This window comes from Hippopotamus amphibius, chromosome 9 (genome assembly GCF_030028045.1).
Source record: "Hippopotamus amphibius kiboko isolate mHipAmp2 chromosome 9, mHipAmp2.hap2, whole genome shotgun sequence".
NCBI classification, from domain to species: domain Eukaryota; kingdom Metazoa; phylum Chordata; class Mammalia; order Artiodactyla; family Hippopotamidae; genus Hippopotamus; species Hippopotamus amphibius.
This window is the reverse complement of record NC_080194.1, coordinates 41704544-41725538: the sequence shown is the minus strand read 5'-3', so window position 1 is coordinate 41725538 and position 20995 is coordinate 41704544. Positions and strand designations below refer to the sequence as shown.

The window sequence follows — 20995 nt, the reverse complement described above, 5'->3', positions numbered from 1 at the left end:
TTATCATATAATTATTACTTGAATGTTAAAAGTACTCCATATCAGGGCTTCCCTGGCAGCACAGTGGTTAAGAATCTGCCTGCCAATGCAGGGGACACGGGTTCCATTCCTGGGCCAGGAAGATCCCACATGCCACATACACGAGCAACTAAGCCCGTGTACCACAACTACTGAGTCTGCACTCTAGAACCTGTGAGCCACAACTATTGAGCCCTCGTGCCACACCTACTGAAGCCCACGCACCTAGAGCCTGTGCTCCACAAGAGAGGCCACTGCAATGAGAAGCCTGCGCACCACAATGAAGAGTAGCCCCTGCTCTCCACAACTAGAAAAAGCCCACGTGCAGCATCAAAGACCCAATGCAGCCAATAAATAAAAATAAATAAATTTATTAAAAAAAAAAAAGTACTCCATATCAAAACTCAGTAGAAATAGAGCTGAAATAAAAGGGAAATTTACATCTCTAAAAGCATATATTAATATTTGGAAAGAAGGAAAGTTGAAAATAAAAGCTAAGCATCCATTTAGACAAAGGACAGAAAATTAAACACCATTAAAAAAGGGGGAGAAAGGGACTAAAAACAAAATTAAACATTAGTGAAAATATGATAAATAAAATTAAAAATTAATGAAACAGGAAACACAGACTAGAGAGCATCAATAATGCCAGAAGTTAGTTCTCTGAAGCAGTCAGTAAAACTGGTAGATTCCTGACCACAATGCTAAAAGGAGAAGGCACAAGATGTCAGGAATGAAAACAGGGACATCCCTACAGATTCCACTAAAATGAATTAAGACAGTAAGGATATTTTTAAATGACTTTATGCCTATAAGTTTGGAATTTTAATGAGCTGAAATGAATATTATAAGAACATAACTTCTCAAAAGTGACAAAAAAAATGAAAAGCTGAAGTCCTATTACTTTAGATACGGACTTGTATCTTTACCAGTATCCAACATTTAATGGAAGGGGGAGAAAGAAAAAGGCCTATCTTACACAAAGTCTTCCAGAAAATAGAGGAAATGATCCAACTTGTTTGTGAGATCAGCATAACTTTTATACCAAAATTGGGCAAGGAAATTATAAGAAAGGAAGCCAATCTAAATCAGGAACAAAGAAGGGGAAAAAAATCCCGGACACAATTTTACACAGAGAATTCTACAAGAAAGTAAGTTACCACACACTATCAGAGCCTATGGAAAGGACTTAGAAGCCAATGTGAAAGGGTTCTTTCTGGCCAAAGAGCGTACAACCTGGTGATCACAGAAAATATTGGCTGCAATGGATGGAAACACAGCAACAGGGGTGGAGGGGGTGGGGTAGAGAAGATGGTTTAATTAAATGTTTCTCATGAAGAACACACAACTAAAAGACAAGGCTAAATATGAAACATAAAAACAGTGTCAGGCAAATGTGAAGAGGATTAGGATCAGAAATATTAAGATGAGACAGGTACAAAAAACAAACACAAGAACAGAAAAGTGTTGCACAATTTGTGAAAGCAAAACTATGTGACTTTGAATACCTGATTTATTTCAACAATGAAATGTTTCATAAGTAAAAACAAGTGACAGATCCATATGTGTTTTGCCATATTTATGTCACTGCCCTCAGCTGGCTTATAGGACTAGAGCTACAAAGGCATAAAAGTTACTTGTATATATTTAACTTGTTTCCCACAACCTTGCTACATCTACTTATTAGTTCAAAATTGACATACAGTAAATAGCACACATTAAATTGTACAATTTGATAAGTTTTGACATCTGTATACACCAGTGAAGCCATCATCACAATCAGGAAAAACAATATAGCCATAAACACTCAGAAGTCTCCTCATACACCTTGTAATCTCTCCTTTCTACCTCTCCAAGACCTCTCCCTCATCTCCAGGCAACAACTTGCACTTTCTAGTACTTGATGTAATTGGGGGGGGACTGGTCGGCACAGAAACTAGCTTGGTAAATACAAGACAGAACACCATTTGGTCAAGTCATGTTTGAAACAAACATTGAAAAGAAAACTCGAAAATAAAAATATATCCATTTGAAAAAATATATATGTGTACTTAAAACCATAAACATCAAAACACTCCCTTCTGCCTGACAGTTCTCCCTACCCCTCTTCAGTTTAAACAACACATCCTCAGAGAAGCTTTCCTTCATCATTCTGTTTGTCTCCTACAGTGGCAATCTCTACTTCTTTCTGTCACTTGTCTCACTTGTGATTACTCTGTCAACATTTCTCTTCCCCCACAGACTGTGATGGAGGAATGTGTCTTATTCACAGCTGCATTCCCAGTGCCCATCACACTTGGCATGTAGTAGCTGAATAAATTTTTGCTGAATAAAGGAATGAACATAAACAATAAAGAATATTTCTAATTTTGTCATTCAGAATAAAGAAAATTAATGGCTTGCTCTATAGCAAATTTCCTCTGACTAGGATGAAAAGGCAAAACGAAAATGACATGGCACTGATAAGATTCTCACACTTGTCAAGCTACCAAATTCATCTTTCAGAGCAAACAGTGTACTGTTCTAGTGCTGGCCACAGTCATAAAATCCCTCACGAATCCTCTGCCATTTGTGATACTATATGGCAACTCTCTACAAAGCCATAATGTGGTGGCCCAAGGCTTAGTTCAGGAAGTGAATAGTGGCATACACCATTTCCTTTAGGTAGTTATTAAAATACTCGGGGGGGGGGGGGGGGGGGAGTCAAGGAAGGGAGGGAATACAGGGATATGTGTATAAAAACAGATGACTGAACTTGGTGTACCCCCCCAAAAAAATAATAAATAAATAAAATTTAAAAAAAGCAAAAAACAAACAAAAAAAAACCCCCAAAAAACAAACAAAAAAATAAAATACAGTTACTAACAACTCAGTAATAGAAAACTGACAGCAGACACTGGAAAGACTTTTACAGTCCCTATCCCCTCCTGTCGCTTGGCTTAGATGGTCTCCATCTCAAAGCCTCACCCTCCCACGAGTGGCTACAGGAGTAAAGTGGGAATGCTTATTTTTATCTAGCTCTATTTATGCCTAACATCCATTCATATATTCAACATTTATAGATCATTTACAATGTCACCAGAACTGTTCTAGGCCCGTTAAATCACAGAAGAAAAAAAAACAGTACCTGCCTGTATAGAACTTACGTTCTAGACAGAGAAAACAGACAAAAACCAAACGTTAATAAATAAACAGAAGGCATGGGAAAAAAAGGAAAAGGATAAGAACATGGGGAGTTCTGGGACTTCCTTGGTGGGCCAGTGGCTAAGACTTCACGCTCCCAGTGCAGGGGGCCCAGGCTCAATCCCTGGTCAAGGAACTAGATCCCACATGACGTAACTAAGAGTTTGCATGGTGAAACTAAAGATTCCACATGGCACAACTAAAAGAACCCACGTGGCGCAACTAAGACCCAATGCAGCCAAATAAATGTTTAAAAAGGGTGGTCAGAGTAGTCTTCACTGGGGTGACATTTGAGTAAAGAGTAAGAGAGTTAGCTATATAGATTTATGGGGAGAAGTGTTTCAGGTAAAGAGAACAATTAGAGCAAAGATCCAAAAGTGACAGCATGCCTTTCCTGCCCTAACAGCAGCAAGACTATAGTCCAGTAAACAGTGAAGACAGTAGTAGATGTGTTTACAGAGGTAATGATGGGTCAGATCTTTCAGGGCCTTATATGCCATTGTAAGGAATTCAGCTTTTACTGGGTGAAGTAAGAACCACCATTGAGTTTTGGACAGAGTGTGACATGGTCTGACTTACACTTCAAAAGAATCACTGTTAGCTGTATTCTGAACAGAATGTAAAGGAGGGACTTCCTAGGTGGCACAGTGATTAAGAATTTGTCTGCCAATGCAGGGGACACCGGTTCAATCCCTGCCCCAGAAAGATACCACATGCCGTGGAGCAACTAAGCCTGTGCACCACAACTATTGAGCCTGCACTCTAGAGCCCGTGAGCCACAACTACTGAGCCCATGTGCCACAACTACTGAAGCCCACGCACCTAGAGCCCGTGCTCTGCAACAAGAGAGTTCACCGCAATGAGAAGCCTGCGCACCACAATGAGTAGCCCCCGCTCGCCACAACTAGAGAAAGCCCGTGTGCAGCAACGAAGACCCAAGGCAGCTAATTAATTAAAAAGAATGCAAAGGAACAAGGATAAAAGCAGAAAGATCAATTAGGAAAATACTGCAGTAATTCAGTCAAGAGATCATAGTGTCTTGGGTCAAGGTAATTAGTAGCAGTGAAGGTGGTAAGAATTGGTCAGATTCTGGATAATTTTTAAAGGTAGAACAAAGATTTGCTGATGGCTTAGATATGGGATGTATGGAAAAAGTCAATGATGATTCCAAAATTTTTGGCCTGAGCAACTAGAGTGATAGAAACACAACTATCTGCAATAGGAAAGGCTTTGCATGGAAAAGCTTTTAGGTGGAAGATCAGAAGTTCAGTTCTGGACATGTTAATTTTGAAATAAATGTCTATTAGACATGCAAGTGGAGATGCTGAGTAGGGCTGGATATTGGATATAAGACTCTGGAGGTTGAGAGAGAGTTCCAGACTAGAGATCAAAGTTTGAGAATTAGACTACAGTCTAATTAAATTAAAATAAGTAATAAAAGTCTTGAATTAAATTAAATCACTTTGGAAGTGAGTAAAGATAATGTGATCAAGAACTGAGCCTAGGGGCATTCCAATTTTAAGAGGCCAAGATTCCTATTTTAAGAGGCCAAGAAGAGGAACCAGCAAGGGAGACAGAAAGAGCAACCAGTAAGGTAGGAACAAAACTAGAAAAGTGGGGGGGATGGGGGGGTGGTCCTGGAAGCCACATTTCCAGGACAGTAAATCAAGGAAAAGTGATAGGTAAATTGTGTACTTCTGATACATTAAGTAAAGACTGTTGAGAGCAACACCACAGACCAGCAGAAGCCAAGAAGGGGATACCACATTACAGCAAAATGTGTGCCTTCCCACTCCAGTCCTCTCTATTTGTATATCATACTTGCAGATCCTAAGGCCTGGTGAAATTGCCCTGAGAGTTGTTGATCTGATGACTGGACTAAAAAGGGTGACTCTAAGCCATTTTTACTTACTCTGTACCAAACAATTTGCTAAATGCTGGGGACACAGACATGAATAACACATAGTCCCTGCCTTCAAAACAATCCAATGATGTTATGAGAAATGTATAAAATTGTACTTTCCATCTTTTCTGAAGCAGCTGCTCACCATACTTTTAAGAGGAAAAAAGGAGTGATAATTTTTTACACTTTGTAACATTCATAGACAAAGAACTACAAGAGATGAATTCCTACTTTTCCCCCCAAAGTTTAAAAAAAAAAAAAAAAAAAGCTTTCCTTTCTGATTAGAAAAGTACTTAGTGTTTAACAAAACCCTCTATGTTTGTGTGTGTTTAGCTATGTATCTAGAAAAATAAATAACTTAGAAATGAAATGCCCTGAAATTATACCTCCAGATGTTAACTACTGTTGACATGTTGATATGTATTTTTCTTCGGTTTTTTCCCATGTATAAATATCAACACTCTAGTAAGGTACGTTTGCATACTTTAAGTATAATTTTCAATGTTTACCAACAACTCTTCTACATACTTTCCTGAATTTACGTTCTGTGTAATTATTTATTTTATTATTTAATATCTGTATGTGTAGGAATTAAAACAAACGTGTGTATATATACACACACATATTTTCTTAACTAGTTTGGCCAATTTGAGTTGTAAAAGAAAACAGTATCTTCTGTTTAAAATAATGTAAGCATTAGCTTATCAAAAACAAAACCAAATAAGAGGTATATGCAAAACTGGAAGCATATTAACCAAGACATGCTTATGTTAACTATGATTATCCATGGGAGTGCTCAAGTTATTTTTATTCTTCTTCATAATATTCTCTATTTTTCAAATTACAAGAAAAAATGTATAATATTTGTGGCACATTTAAGTAAACAGTTTTATATTTAGTTTATATTAATATTTTACATCTAATTTAGCAGAAACTCACTTGGGCATGAATGCTCCATTGGCTAAGGATGGTTCATCATCATCTAGCCCATCAAAGAGATGTGACTTGGCTGTGCCTGTTGTTTGTAAAGCCTTTGGTCGGACTCTGGTGGCGGGGCGGGGTGTCAGTTTATAATGAGTAGGTGTTGTGAGAGCCTTCTGAGCTGCTGGATTTGTTGGTTTCAATCTCTGGAAAAAAAAATCAAGGAAAGTTCTAGTTTAACTCAAGTATGGTATTAACCTTAAAAATCAGAAGACCACAGTTCACACCTCATCTCTGCCACTCACCTGCTAGATCCCTCTTGGAGTCTGGGCTCCCGGAACACAAGGATTTCCCACCCAACTTTGTATGTATATGTGAATGCTAATGGAACTGTCTTTATTTCTCTATAATTGATTTTTATTCACCTCTCCAGCCCCCATTTTCAATGAGTTTTTCTGACTTGTTTCAAAATGTAATTGAGATACTGCTTTTGAAGTACCTTGTAAATCAAAATGTACTAACAGAACTTGTCTGACTTGTTTCAAAATGTAACTGAGATATTGCATTTGAAGTACCTTGTAAATCAAAATGTACTAACAGAACATACTAATATACTTTGTGCATTTCTCTTCATCTTACAGAAGAGAATAGCCGGCAGTTGTTTTGCTTTCTAAAACAAAGGTGACAATATTTATATTCAATTTTAAGAAAATATAATACCAAAATTATTCAAAGCCTAATTACTTTTCAATTAAACCAAAAGTCTTATGCTTCAAGAAAAACTGAGAGATAGCCATAAATATTCAACTTTTATGCAATCTAAATCACTCTGAAAAAGTGGATAGATACTAGCTTGCATTTATCAACCATTTAATAAACACTGATAATTACCATGAGTCAACACTAAGGATAAAAACAATATAATTACTCTCCCTGATTTTTAAGGATATTACAATATTAGTAATCAGTGCAGGAGACATACAATTAAATTAGTCTTCAGGTTGGTTTTAATAGCACCTTTACTATGTCTCCATAGCATCTTCAGTAGATTATACATTTGTTTTCCTAAACAGTATACATGGGATTATATAACCATTGAAACAACAATATCTAACATATAAAACTTGTCACAGTTTATTCTTCTCTTCACAATGCAGACTGTTTACACTTCAGTAACAATAAACCTTCCCAAATCTCTTTTGTGATCTTTTAAAATTCTGTGCCTTTGCTTGGAATGTCTTGACCTAGATCTACCAACTTCTACATATGTTCTCAAAAAAAGTTAAACCCTACCTCTTCTGAAAATCCTTATCAAACTCACCCAAGAATCTATGCTCTTCCCTCTATGGTATTTTAAAATTTTTATTATAAAATTCACTAACATAAAATTCACCATTTTAACGTATAATTCAGTGAGTTTTAGTATATTTACAAGGCTGTGCAACCACCAACCACTAATTCCAGAACATTTCCCTCATTAGAAAAAGAAATCCCGTGCCTCCCAATTTCTTTATCTCGCTTTTTAAACATTTATTTAATTAATTAATTTATTTGGCTGCGTCAGGTCTTAGTTGTGGCATGTGGGATCTTTAGTTGTGGCACATGGGATCTAGTTCCCTGACCAGGGATAGAACCTGGGCCTCCTGCACTGGCAGCATGGAGTCTTAGCCAGTGGACCACTAGGGAAGTCCTCTCTCTTCATCTCTTGCCAAGCATGAATCTACTTTGCCTCTATGGATTTGCCTATTCTAGACATTTTATATAAATGGAATCATGTGGGTTTTGCATTTAGCTTCTTTGACTTAGCATGTTTTCAAGATTCATTCATGTTGTAGCATGTATCATTACTTCATTCCTCTTTATGGCTGAATGATATCCCATTATATAGATATGCAACACTGTGTTTATCTATTCACCAGTTTATGGGCTCAATGTCTCTGTTACTGCATATACTATGCTAAAGATGAGTAACTTGAAGCATGTACAGGTCTGATCTTCCTCACTACATAGCAAGCTCTTACAGAATAAATTCTTGTTTATTTTTATTAGGTATCCTCAGTGCTGAACACAATGACCAATCAGACAAAAATGACTAATTTCTATATACTGAGCAACTTTAATTTTCAATGATGAAGAGAATTATTATTCCCATTTTACAGATGAAACACATTCAGAGAGGCAAAAGATGACCAACATCTCATAGACTATAAGTAGTGAAACAAAGATTAAACGGACCAAAGACTACTATTAATGCCACACCACAGTGAACAGAAGATCATTTCTAGAGCCTACAAGATTAAGACAAAGCTATGTAGAAATCAGGAGAAAAAAAATTTTGATTTGCCACTTAAGACATTATGATGTTAGAGAAGTCAGCCTCTGTGAGCCTTAGTATGCTCAACTATAAAATGAGTATGTCTGCCTTACTTCAGGGCTATTGTAAAGTCTCAGCCCTCACTTCTGGTTCAACACTTATTTCACTGTCATGCTGTCTTCCAGATACAAAAATAATTTATCCCCTGGCATAGTGAAAAGCATAAATAATGTGTCTTAAAAACTTTGGGACTTCCCTGGTGGCAAAGTAGTTAACAATCCACCTGCCAATGCAGGGGACACGGGTTCAATCCCTGGTTTGGGAAGATTCCACATGCTGCAGAGCAACTAACCCTGCGAGCCACAACTATTGAGCCTGTGTGCCTAGAGCCTGTGCTCCGCAACAAGAGAAGCCACCACAACAACAAGCCCGTGAACTACAATGAAAGTAGCCCCCGCTCACCACAACTAGAGAAAGCCTGCACACAGCAACGAAGACCCAACACAGCCAATAAATAAATAAATACATCTTAAAAAAAAAAACAACAAAAAACCCAAACTTAAATTACACCTACGTTTCTCCTACTCTGAGAATAGATTTCATAGAAACATCCTTAAATTTACCTCTTCTTTCTTCTTAGGGTCTGACATGGGATTCCGGAAGAGAGGAGAGTCTCCAAAAGGTGAGTACGTCAGACTATTGATGTGCTGTTGGAGAACAGCCTGTTGGGCAGCAGAAGCATTTGGATCTGTTAAAGCTTTTGAAAAAAAGAAAAGAAAAAACAAGATGTCAGTCCAAGGATCCAGTGCTTTAAATCAAGAGAACTCAAGATTCTCTTCAAAATGCTCAGACTCACTCAACTCAATGGCATTACTGGTTGAGAGCAGAGGAGCAAACTGTGAAGAAAATCAACAATCAAATAATCTAAAAGGTCAAAGACATAAGGAGCATTTCATAGGAGACAACACACCATGAAATTTTACTTAGGTGTTCATTATTACTAATAATCAAAGAAATGTTAACCAAAACAACCTTGAAGAAATTTTATATCTACCTCATTATCTATCAATGGTATAGCTAGCTATATAAAAGGGGATACAGTCTTGACTTCTAGAAACACTGCAAATTGGTCTAATATGTCTAAAAAAACCAATATGACAGTACATAGAGCAGGTACTGTTTTATATTTTTTAACTTAATTAAACTAGAAAGAAAATAAAGACATATTTGTAAGTATTCACCGATCATTATCTGTAAGAGTCAAGACTTGGAAAAAACCTATGTCCAACATTAAGTTAACAGTTGTAAAAAATCATGATTCATCAACATGGTGGATTAAGTAGTTAAAAATGACAATGTGGAAATAACAAAATATCTTTGATTTAATTTAATAGGAGAATAAAAAATATTAAGTACACTGAGAATATAGAGAGGGTAGCAAACAAAAATGAAAATGACTGTTAAGGCATCCTTATATTTACTACTTGCATTTGATATTCATATTACATATAAGTAAAAATTGAAAGAAAAAAGATCACCCCATTTTCTTTCAAAGTGTAAGAACAAATGTCATTAGACAGGAACAATGATATACAACTGTACAGGTAAAAAGAAATCAGCAACAAAAAAATCCCACAATTATCTGCACTGTACCTTGACTGATGAAGAAACCTCTCTGTAAGATAAATATTTCAAAAAAATATAATGATAAAAAAACCAAATCACACTTAAGTTATTTTAGAAATAGAAATATTTTCCTTTATAAACATTTAAAATAAGGCTAAAACCAAAATATAAAGATACTCCACAGAAAAAGGAGTGCCACAAACAATTTTCAAAAATTTAATACAGGTTGGGGGGCGGGGCGTGGGGAGCAGACACAAAACAGCAGCAAACAGTAGCATCAACAAATCCAGAACAGACAGTTAAAGTAAAATTAATGAAAAGGGGGTAGATCCACCTTAGTCAAATTAAGCTTTCTTAAAACTGGATATATTCACTAACCACTAAAACACTGTATGTTGGTGTTTAAGGAGAGAGTACAAATTTGCTTAGGATTGTGAAACCCAGAGGAGATGTCAATTTAAAGATCATACAGTAAATCATCTGTATTCAGAAAATTCCTAAATCCAATTTAAGACTACTGTTGAGGAAAAAATACAGAGAAGTAGCTTTTGATACACAATGCCACACAATAACATAATGTTGTTCTGTGGACTATTCTATGAGACTAAAGAAAACCTGGATATTTTTTAAAAACTCTAATATTCACTAGTCAGTTTGTTACCTGACAGCCAATTATACATTAAAAAAGACACTGATCAACACCAGCTGATCCCATCATTTAACAAGCACAGGTCATCCCCTCTTGGGCATGCTCAAATAAAAGCTTCCTCAACAAATCCAAACATACATAATTAGGAAAGTGTGTAAAGATATCTTCATTTCTGTATGTTTAAACATGAAATCTTCTTTATGCTAACTGAATTATTTCAAATAAAATACAGAAAAAAGAGCTGATAAGTTAGCAAAAATAAGTAACAAGCAAGCATAAGTGCTAGTTAAGCTAACATTTTATTGGTGTTATATTCAGTTATGGTCATAATAATTTGAAAACATACTGAAAAACCACATCATGACCAAATGATTAAAGAGGCAGAAAAAAGGTACAAAAATTAGGTCTTCTGAGCCAGAAGAAACTGATACTTCATCTGAAAGCAAGGCAACAGGGTTACCACAAAGAAACTGTAGGAGAGTGACTTTGCTTGGCTTTAGGAGGTAGAAGCAGAACCACTAGGTGGAAATTCTATAAAGTCAGGTTTTGGTTTCTAAACAACCTGAACAAAATAGGTTAGTTTCTGGACTAACCTGCCAGGAAACCACCACAGCTAAGGCTTTTAAGTAAGGGACTCCCTCAAGCTCTAAAGCACCTTATAACTAAGATCCTGTGATGCAAAGATATACATTCTAGATCAATACAACTACATTTAAATGAGCAGAAACACTACTGTATATAACTGTAATATCAAATTCATGCCAGGAATTTTTAATTGGCTTTGGGAAAAGATGGATTATTAAAAACCATTCAAAAGCTATCCATGTAAAAATAGCAGGTTATGGTATTTGTGCTACCCCCTACTGAAATCAAAACTAAGGTAAAAAAATAAAATTTAAAAATAATTTTATGATAAAACTGATTCTAATTTTCACAGAAAAATTAGAGTTCTAATTCACCTCTGCTACCTCCAAAGAAATAATTAAAATCTATGGTTAAAACAAATTAAAATATCTACATAACCCACAACGACAAAGAATAGGAAGGCAGTAGATGAACAGATGAGAAAATATAACAAATGTCTAGAGGAAAGACATGGACAAAGTGATAAAGCAGGAGAGAGTAAACTATAACCTGGAGTACACTCAAAGGGGATTGCAGCCAAAAGGGGGGACTAACTGCCTGAATCCCAGAAAGCTGAGGGATTCAAGAACACTAAATGTGATGAAGTAAGACTGTGGAAGGAGAGAAAAACCAATGCAAAGTATATATACAAAACAACCACTATACCCTGTCATCCTCCTAACTCCTAACACCCAACAGATAAGTCAAAATATGAGAGAGTGTGCCTCTGCTGAAATCAAGTTAACAGGGGGGACCTGCACCATCCCAGAGCTAAGAATGTAATATTCTAACATTCAGAGGACCCTTGGCTAATAGCTGGTTCCTGGACTACTTATCAAGTGAAATCTACTGATAAAAAAGCTCTACACAAGAATAAACATATGGACACACCAAGTGGGGAAACGGGGTGGGGGGAAGGGGGTTGGGAAGGGATGAATTGGGATTGCCATATACATTACTAATAAGAAAAAAAATATCAAATTGTACATTTCAAATATATGCAGTTTACTGTATATCAACTGTACCTCAATAGAAGTTCTTTAAAAAGAAAAAAAAAAAAGCTCTACCCTGGTACACAAGTTGCCAGTGAGATTTTTATTATTTTATTCTTAAATATGACTGGAAAGTATCACTGAGTATTAAAGAATAGGATCAAAACAAAAATAATCCTGAAGATTTAAGGAACAGGAATTCTAAAAAAAAAATTTTAATGCCAATTACATTTAGAGTTTCAAGAAAAAAAGTGCATCTAAGAACTGGATGCTTTTGGTATCAAGCTGCATGAGCTGCTTGTATATTTTGGAGGTTAATCCTTTGTCCGTTGTTTCATAGGCAATTATTTTTTCCCATTCTGAGGGTTGCCTTTTAGTCTTGTTTATGGTTTCTGGATGCTTAAAAAAAGGAACTTTCAGAGAATAAGAAAGACAATAAAAATCCAAAAAGATGATTCATAAGACAAAAAAATAAAACCAAAAAACTTCTAGAAAGTAGAAACATGGGTGAAAAAAAATCAAATGTTAAGACAGAAAAGGTCTAGGAATTCCCTGATGTCCAGTGGTTAGGACTCGGCGCTCTCACTGCTGGGAGCCAGGTTGGGGAACTAAGATGCCGCATACTTTGCGGCATGGCCAAAGAAAAAAAAGACAGAAAAGGTCTAAGCAAATCATTGAAATTTCAGAACAAAGGGACAATCCTAAATGGTTGTGGGGGTGGGTGGGGGGGAAACAAGTCTCAAGAATCAGAAAGGCATTAGACTTCTCATCAGAAATGGTTAATCCAAGAAGAAATACAGTCAAAGTTCTGAGGGTGAATTATTTTCACACCAGAATTCCATAACATTAAAGTGTATGGAATGAATGAAGATGTTTTCAGAACTGTAAGTAGTCAAAGTTTACTTTTCATATACACGGTTACTTGAAGACACATTCCAGAAAATTTAGGAAACAGATAAAGAGGTAAACCCTATATCCAGGATAAAGCAGTTTCCACTGACTAGACTTTAAGGGAATATATCCCAGAGAAATGTTGAAGGCCTAGGGAGTAATCAGAGTTCATACTGCAGCAGGAGGACAGAGAGATCAAAGAATGAGGTATCCAAGGTAAAAGAATCCTCATACCACCCTTTAAGAATTTGGACTAGAGACTTCTCTGGTGGCGCAGTGGTTAAGAATCTGCCTGCCAATGCAGGGAACATGGGTTCGAGCCCTGGTCTGGGAAGACCCCACATGCCATGGAGCAACTAAGCCTGTGAGCCACAACTGCTAAGCCTGCACTCTAGAGCCCATGTGCCACAACTAATCTGTGCTCCGCAACAAGAGAAGCCACTGCACCACAAGGAAGAGGAGCCCTACTCGCCACAACTACAGAAAGCCCATGCGCAGCAATAAGACCCAAGGCAGCCAAAAATCAATCAATCTTTAAAAAAAACAAGCAAAAAAAGAATTTTGACTAGCGTAAGAAGGTGATAAGGGTGGGTAATGCAAGGGGAAAAAACAATTAGAAGTGCCAGGAGAAAGAAAAAGCTTTATGAGGAAAGGTTACTTGACTAAGTAACAATGTTTTCACAGTTATAATAAAATGTTGTGTTCACTTGCAACTTTTAAATTATTCCTTCCCCAAAGAAAAGAAGAAAGTAATTATTAGGAGAGAGTACTTTATCAATACAAAAATATTAAGAGGGCAAAGAAATGAGAGAAAAAGAAGGGTAAGGAAAAGCAATATTAGCCTTTCTTGACCAAGGGGACTCAAGAACTACTATCTCCTAGTTGACAGAGTAAGAAAAAGTATGCAAGGACACGGCTTAAATTTGCAAAGAAATCTCAAAATGTGAAACATGGATCAGGAGAGTACAGAAAATGAATTTAATGGTACAGAGACTCCTTCCTTCTCTCCTTCCTTCCTTCCTTCCTTCCTTCCTTCCTTCCTTCCTCCCTCCCTCCCTCCCTCCCTCCCTCCCTCCCTCCCTCCCTCCCTCCCTCCCTCCTTCCTTCCATCCCAGTTATTCTATATCTGCCAGGTGATACCAGTTTTTTATTTTTGGTAAAACACAATTTTCTTTAAAAGAAGATATTTAAGTTAAAAGTAAGTTAATTTTAAATTAGAAATAATAATAAATGTGGCAGGCAGATATCACGAAAACTGGGAAGGTGTATTCAAACGAATGAAGTATGAAAAACACTTTTATAAATAAAACAATGGGGGGGGGACTTCCCTGGTGGTACAGTGGATTAAGACTCTGTGTTCCCAATGCAGGGGGCCCAGGTTCCACCCCTGGTCAGGGAACTAGATCCCACATGCATGCTGCAACTAAGAGTTTCCATGCCACAACTAAGCTACAATGAAGACCTGGCACAGACAAATAAATAAATATTTGTTCAAAAAAAAAACCAAAAAAAGTCAAATCTAGCCACAAAAAACAAACCCACAAAACCGAAACTTAGGGAATTTAGTAAACACATATATTGGGAGAAGTGAATAAAAAAGAGGTGATAACTGAACTAAATTCTCATCTACCATTAACAAGTTAAATATTGATATATGTAGACTTAAGCAAAACACAGCAATATATAAGCACATCATTTACAGATATAAACTTACTTACACACCAGATGAATTAAAAGATGTAACAAAAGTGGTTTCTTGGACTTCCTAGGTGGCGCAGTGGTTAAGAATCTGCCTATCAATGCAGGGGACACGGATTCGAGCCCTGCTCTGGGAAGATTCCACATGCCACAGAGCAACTAAGCCTGTGTGCCACAACTATTGAGCCCGTGTGCCACAACTATTGAAGCCCATGCGCCTAGAGCCCATGCTTCGCAACAAGAAAAGCCACTACAGTGAGGAGCCTGAGCACCACAATGAAGAGTAGCCCCCGCTTCTCAGCAACTAGAGAAAGCCCGTGTGCAGCAACAAAGACCCAATGCAGCCAATAAATAAATAAATAAATAAATTTATATTAAAACGAAAAAGTAGTTTCTCTGGGGGAGTAAGCCTAGGAGTGGGCAAGTGGGGAAGGCCAGGATCTATTATAAGCCCTTCTGTACTACATGATTGTTTAATGACCAGTGTGTATGTACTGCTTGGTAGGGACAGGATGGGGTGGAGAGGAAAATCAAGTCAGCAAGTATTGCAAGAAATAAATTTAGTAAAGCCTTCTGAAGTGACTGACACTTACCTACTGGGGCCTGGGGGGCTCCAAAGCCCAAAGTGGCTGTCGTAGTATTAAATCCAGGGGCCCCAAAGGCTCCTGTACCAAGAGGCCCTCCGATCTTAGGCTGGTTGTTCCCAAACAAAGATGCCTGTCCAGCACCAAGAGCTATGGAGACAAGAGGAAAGAAAAAGCGCCACAGGAGATCCTTTGAATGTTATGCCAGAGGTCAGTTACTTAAAAATATAATACATTTGGAAACTTCATAATAACCACTCATTTCAACAAAAAATCTAATACAGTAAATGCTAACTATATGCCAGGCACGGTGTTGAGTACAATATATATATATCACAGGCAAAATACTTAACCTCACTGTGCTTCAATTTCCTCAACATGAGATAACATGTTGATAACATGAGATAACAATACATAGCTTAGATACTTATCCTAAGATTAAGCATTTAGAAGAGGTCTGATAGATACTAACATTCCTTAAATATTAACTACTATCATTTCATTTAACCTTCACAAGCCTGAAGCAGGAACTACTGTCCCCATTTTACAGACGAGAAAATGGAGGGTTTGATAATTAGCTCAATGTCACAAACGTAGTAAGTGGTGAAACTAGAGTTCCAACCTCGATGCATCTGACAATACAACCAGGGCTCTTAACTGCCACTCTATAGTAAAACAGATTTTGAAAGAATTTTAAAATTGTCAATTCTCTTTAAATTTCAATATCTACGAATCAAAATACTCAACTGAATTAATTATAACGTCATCTTTTTGACTAACATGCTGGCAATAGAAAACCAAACCCAATATATTTTCTTTGAAGAACAAAAAGTAACACTTTCAAGTATACCATCTCATGAAAACTATTTCTGACAGACAATTTTTTAAAAAAAATAAAAAGCTAAATAAACGCCTTGTGATGAGGTTATTAAATAGATTCAAGTTTCAGCATGAATCTGTGGATGGAATAAGAACTTATTTTCACCAGGGAGAAACCTGCTGCAGAAACCTATATTTTAAAGCCTAATGAATCTTGCTTATGGACCATGTTGTTGGCAGTGATTTTTAAAGTGCAAAATGGGCAGAATTTAGTTTTTTTAGAATAAGTAAGTTATTGGCATAAATTTAAACAATTTTTCCATTCCCCTCCGCACCCCAAAAAAAAGTTAATGGCAATTTGGAAGATCTGAAGTTCTTAATATATCAATGTTTCTTGACAGAGATATAGTTTACCAGGAAAATCACTTCAGGAAAATCACTTCAAACATATAATACTTGGAGGTCAAAAATACCAAATGAGAACTGCTTTGAGATTGCAACCAGAGAAAAAGGAGAGGAAGTTTACACTCAGAGAATGCATACAATATAAATTAATGAGGGTGACTCTTAAATGAACAAAACACTCCCTGTCCAACTCAGTAATAATAAGATAACAATATAGTAATGGGATTATTTCACCTTAAAAAACCCAGCTTTGAAACAGGGAATAAGACTTCTTTTAAAGTTCCAACCCATCAGAAACTGATGAAAATTCCAAGAAAAACTAAAATTATATTACTCCCTTAAAGGACATAGTTTACAGCAAAAATTTCAGGATTCTTTTCTTTTCCCAGAGAACACCTCCTTACCCTAACAAAAAGCTTAGATAAAACTCAAATATATAAAAATGGATAAAAATTTCTGTTCTGGATGGGTGTGTATTTGCATTAGCCCTAAAGGAAGAATCATGAAACAGTGTAAAAATCACGACTTCAATAACCTACAAAATAATTAAAACATGTATTGTATCCAGATCTGTCTTCTATTATGCACAAAATGCTTTTTATACTTAATGAAAGGACTTACCCAAGTTGAGGGACATTCTGATGTAAAATAATGTCAATTTATGAATTGTGTTATATTTATGAGTAGCTGTAGGAGGCATAAGGAAGATATACTGGGGGCACCATGGTACAGTGGTCCTAAAAACTCCAAGGATGCTCAAAGAATAAGTAAGAATGCTTATATTTCATTGAGATTTCTAATAAATGTTAGAATTTAATTTTATCTATGGTATCAGCTTTGGGTAGATTTTTCTGTGTATATCTTAGTGTAACAAACTTTACTAGGTGTACCCTTAAACTTATGATTACTTCATGGAAAATTTTAAGAATTAAAATAAGTAACTACCAAGAAAATGACATACTACTGATAGTGCTGATAGTTAATATCTATGTGAAACAAGAAACAGATGCACCCATGATTTAATTCATGACTGGTCCTTAACCTTAGCGCATTGGGAGAAAAAAAAATCATACATCAAAAGAAAATATAAACACTTTATACCAACATTGGTCACAAATCTAGGTGTACAAAAAATTTATGTATTTGTACATTTAAGGTTTCTACAGTCTACTACTCATGTCATGAAGTACCCAAAGGCCTATGTTACATGAAAAAGTACTTCTGTTGAGGTACGAGTTTGACTATCACTCAAAACAGGAAGCTGTATAGGAATACCCACTTAGCCAATATTCCCCCTAGACACTCCAAAGCTACAATGTTATCCTAATTGTGATACCATGAAATACAGAATTCATTAATGTGGGTATTTATTATATCCAATAGTCTCCAGACACATTCCTCTAAAAGCCAAAAGTCTGCTTTAGCAGATATGACCATCAAAGAATTTAAATAGTGTGTACTCAGTGATTCACAATTCTCCTTTCCCTATATGACCTATTGCTGCTAAGGCTGGGGGTGTAAAATTCTTTATTAATTGTATTTGGCTTTCAGTGTATATGGGCAAGGCATGAATTAGGACTATATAACAGCAATGAAAATGAGATTCATTGTCTGCGAGGTGCAGTTGCTCAAGGAAAACCGAATATATTCGAATTTTAAAAAAAGGCTGAGGTATTACATTATTGTGGAACAGAAGACAACAGCATCAGGAAAAAAGTTACAAACTACTTTATTATCATGGACTACAGAATAAAGTACTGCTAATCATAACCTGCAAGACCCAGAAGCCAAAGAAGAGAGAATGATAGCTTTGACCACATAAATATAAAACTTGTACAATGACCATACCATAAACAAAATTAAATGATAAAGACTGAGTGGAAATATCTGGTATCAGACCTTAAGAGTAGCATCTTACCCCAGCTTAGGTTTATGGTTCATAAGCTGGCCAGAGTCAAAACTACCTTGAAAAGGCCCACACCAAAGCTATTTTTACTTCTGGGATTAGAAGAACACTGATATCAGATGTTATATTCTGCTTAAGTTTAAGGATCATAAAGTTTACCACACAACCCAAAAGCGTTAATATCCACAATATGTAAAGCATTCTCAAAAATAAACAATGATCAAATATTATGAATAGAGAACTGAAAGATTCAAATGTCCAGTAAACATACACAAGGATATCCTTCACCGGTAATCAGTGAAGTGCAAATTAGAACATACCAACTTCCATTATCATCCACACAAAGATGAAGAAGCCCAACAATATGGAAAGGGTAGGAAAAAATTTGAGCTTTTATAAAACATGAACAGAAATGCAAACGGGCATTCTTTTTGGAAGGCAAATTAAAAATTAGCAAGACTGACCAAAATTCAAAATATGTGTATCTTCTGACATAACACATTAAGTAATGAAAATCCCAGGCAGACCAGGACTTATCAGAGGACAAACATTTTGTAGAAAAGGAACATACAGCCTCTAAGATAAATGTGCCAGCGTTTTAAAATCTGGTAGAGCATATGGGAATGCTTTCTAAATCCATTTGTGAAAATGAAAATCTAGGCCTCTTATTTCCATGCATATGATCAAACAGACAGGTCTTAAGTTCCAGCAATTAGATTTAGTTGTATCACTTCCTAAATCTTGTGGTACAGTTCCTTACCTGTTCCAAATCCTGCACCAAGCCCAGCTCCCAGAGTCCCAGGTCCTGGTTTACTTCCAAAAATACTATTCCCACTGGTATTTGTGCCGAACCCTAGAAGGACAAAAGAATGAGTGGACTGCACTTTAACACAACTCTCATTCCTGTACAAGGGAATTTAAAACAAAGCAGTCTGACCCTAAGTTTAGCATCCCTTCATTTTTTGATACTTAGAAATCCTAAATGGTAGGCTAATTTGACTTTTTTAAGTTTAACTTTGATAACTATAAACAGACCCCACAGTCTTCCTATTTACTTAATTACATATTAAACTTGAAATATCAATTCAGTAATAGGATAATACCCAATATTAAAGCAAAGTGATTGTGCTTGAGCTTGGGGAATATTCCCTTCGTTAAGACTCAAAGCCTCCATTCTATGTTTCATGTTTAATTAGCAGAAGAAAAACTAAATCCTCCCAACTTTCACTAAAAAATAAAGACAGTCAACAAAGACACTTCACTGAACCTAAAGATTCTTGCTAAGAGAACATTACCTATAAAAATCTCTACAGCATCTTTTGTTTTGAAAAGATGGACCTCGTATAAATAGTAATGTGTGGCTAATCACACATAAGAACTTTAAAGGAGTCAGACTCAATCAGCTCATAGGAGCATTCAAGGACTCAGCTAGCTGACATTAAAAAGTGAAAATATTCTATGAACTGAATTGAGTTGAACTGTTTCATTATCAGAGATGATGGAGGGCTGAAAAAACCATCCTCTTTCACTATAACCCATCATTTAGAGAAAATCCTGTGATTCCCCTCTAAAATCCACAAGTCTCCCCACAAAGACACCTACACATCACATTACTGCTATTATTTCTCTTCTGTTTAGATATATCCACAATTTCTGTACCCTTTTGGAGCTAAATATCAACAAATATATCATTAATCTCTTTTGATAACAGGGAAAAAAAAGACAACCACTGGCCAGCAAATCCTGTTTGTGAAATACCTGAAGTCTTTCTAAAACGTATCATGGAGGTGAACAAGTTCAACATAACAATAAAGAAAGTGTTTTGGAATACATGTCAGTGTCACCAACTAAGAATATTATACTTTGTCATGGCAATATTTGAATTTATGTCTGAATGAAAAATGTCAAGAAAAAAAGTTAAATAACTATACAGTTTGAAAACATACTTCTAATGTCATTTACAAATCCAAGCAAGTAACCTGACTTACTTTCAATACATTTATTTCATGCATTCATTGAACATTCTCTTCAATTCTCCTAATTAATAGCTATGCCACAAAAATGGAGTACTGCCCACTCAAGCACAATCAATTTTCTTTATAGGAAAAAACAGAAAATGTACTTGGAGATGTTATCTTTCTGAGTTAAAATTTAACCAAAAAGGATCTTTCAACCCCATAAAACAAGATACTCGTGAACTACCTCAAACCCACAGGAGGTAAGTCCCAACTTACACTGTTTATACCACACATTTCCACAGATTCTTACTGACAAAATTTTATCAACTCTGTTATTTCAAAACAACTTTAAATTAAAATTAAGAACAATTAATTGATTAATGGTCATTTAATTTATGACAAAGGAGCCAAGAATATACAATGCAGAAAGGACAGTCTCTTCAATAAACAGTGTTGGGAAAACTGGACAACCATATGTAAAATAAAACTGGACCATTATTTTAC

General features: G+C 36.1%; 1 protein-coding gene across 6 annotated transcripts in view; it reads right to left on the bottom strand.

Annotated features, from left to right (window-relative positions):
• Positions 1-20995, bottom strand: part of NUP98 (nucleoporin 98 and 96 precursor) — a 102302-nt gene that overhangs the window by 46623 nt on the left and 34684 nt on the right. For all 6 annotated transcript variants that reach the window (XM_057747930.1, XM_057747935.1, XM_057747931.1 and 3 more), the window contains exons 11-14: positions 19294-19386; positions 15413-15553; positions 8963-9096; positions 6044-6231 (exon numbers count right to left, since the gene is read on the bottom strand). In XM_057747930.1, the coding sequence (XP_057603913.1) occupies positions 6044-6231; positions 8963-9096; positions 15413-15553; positions 19294-19386 (556 nt within the window). The remainder of the gene's footprint in view (positions 1-6043; positions 6232-8962; positions 9097-15412; positions 15554-19293; positions 19387-20995) is intronic.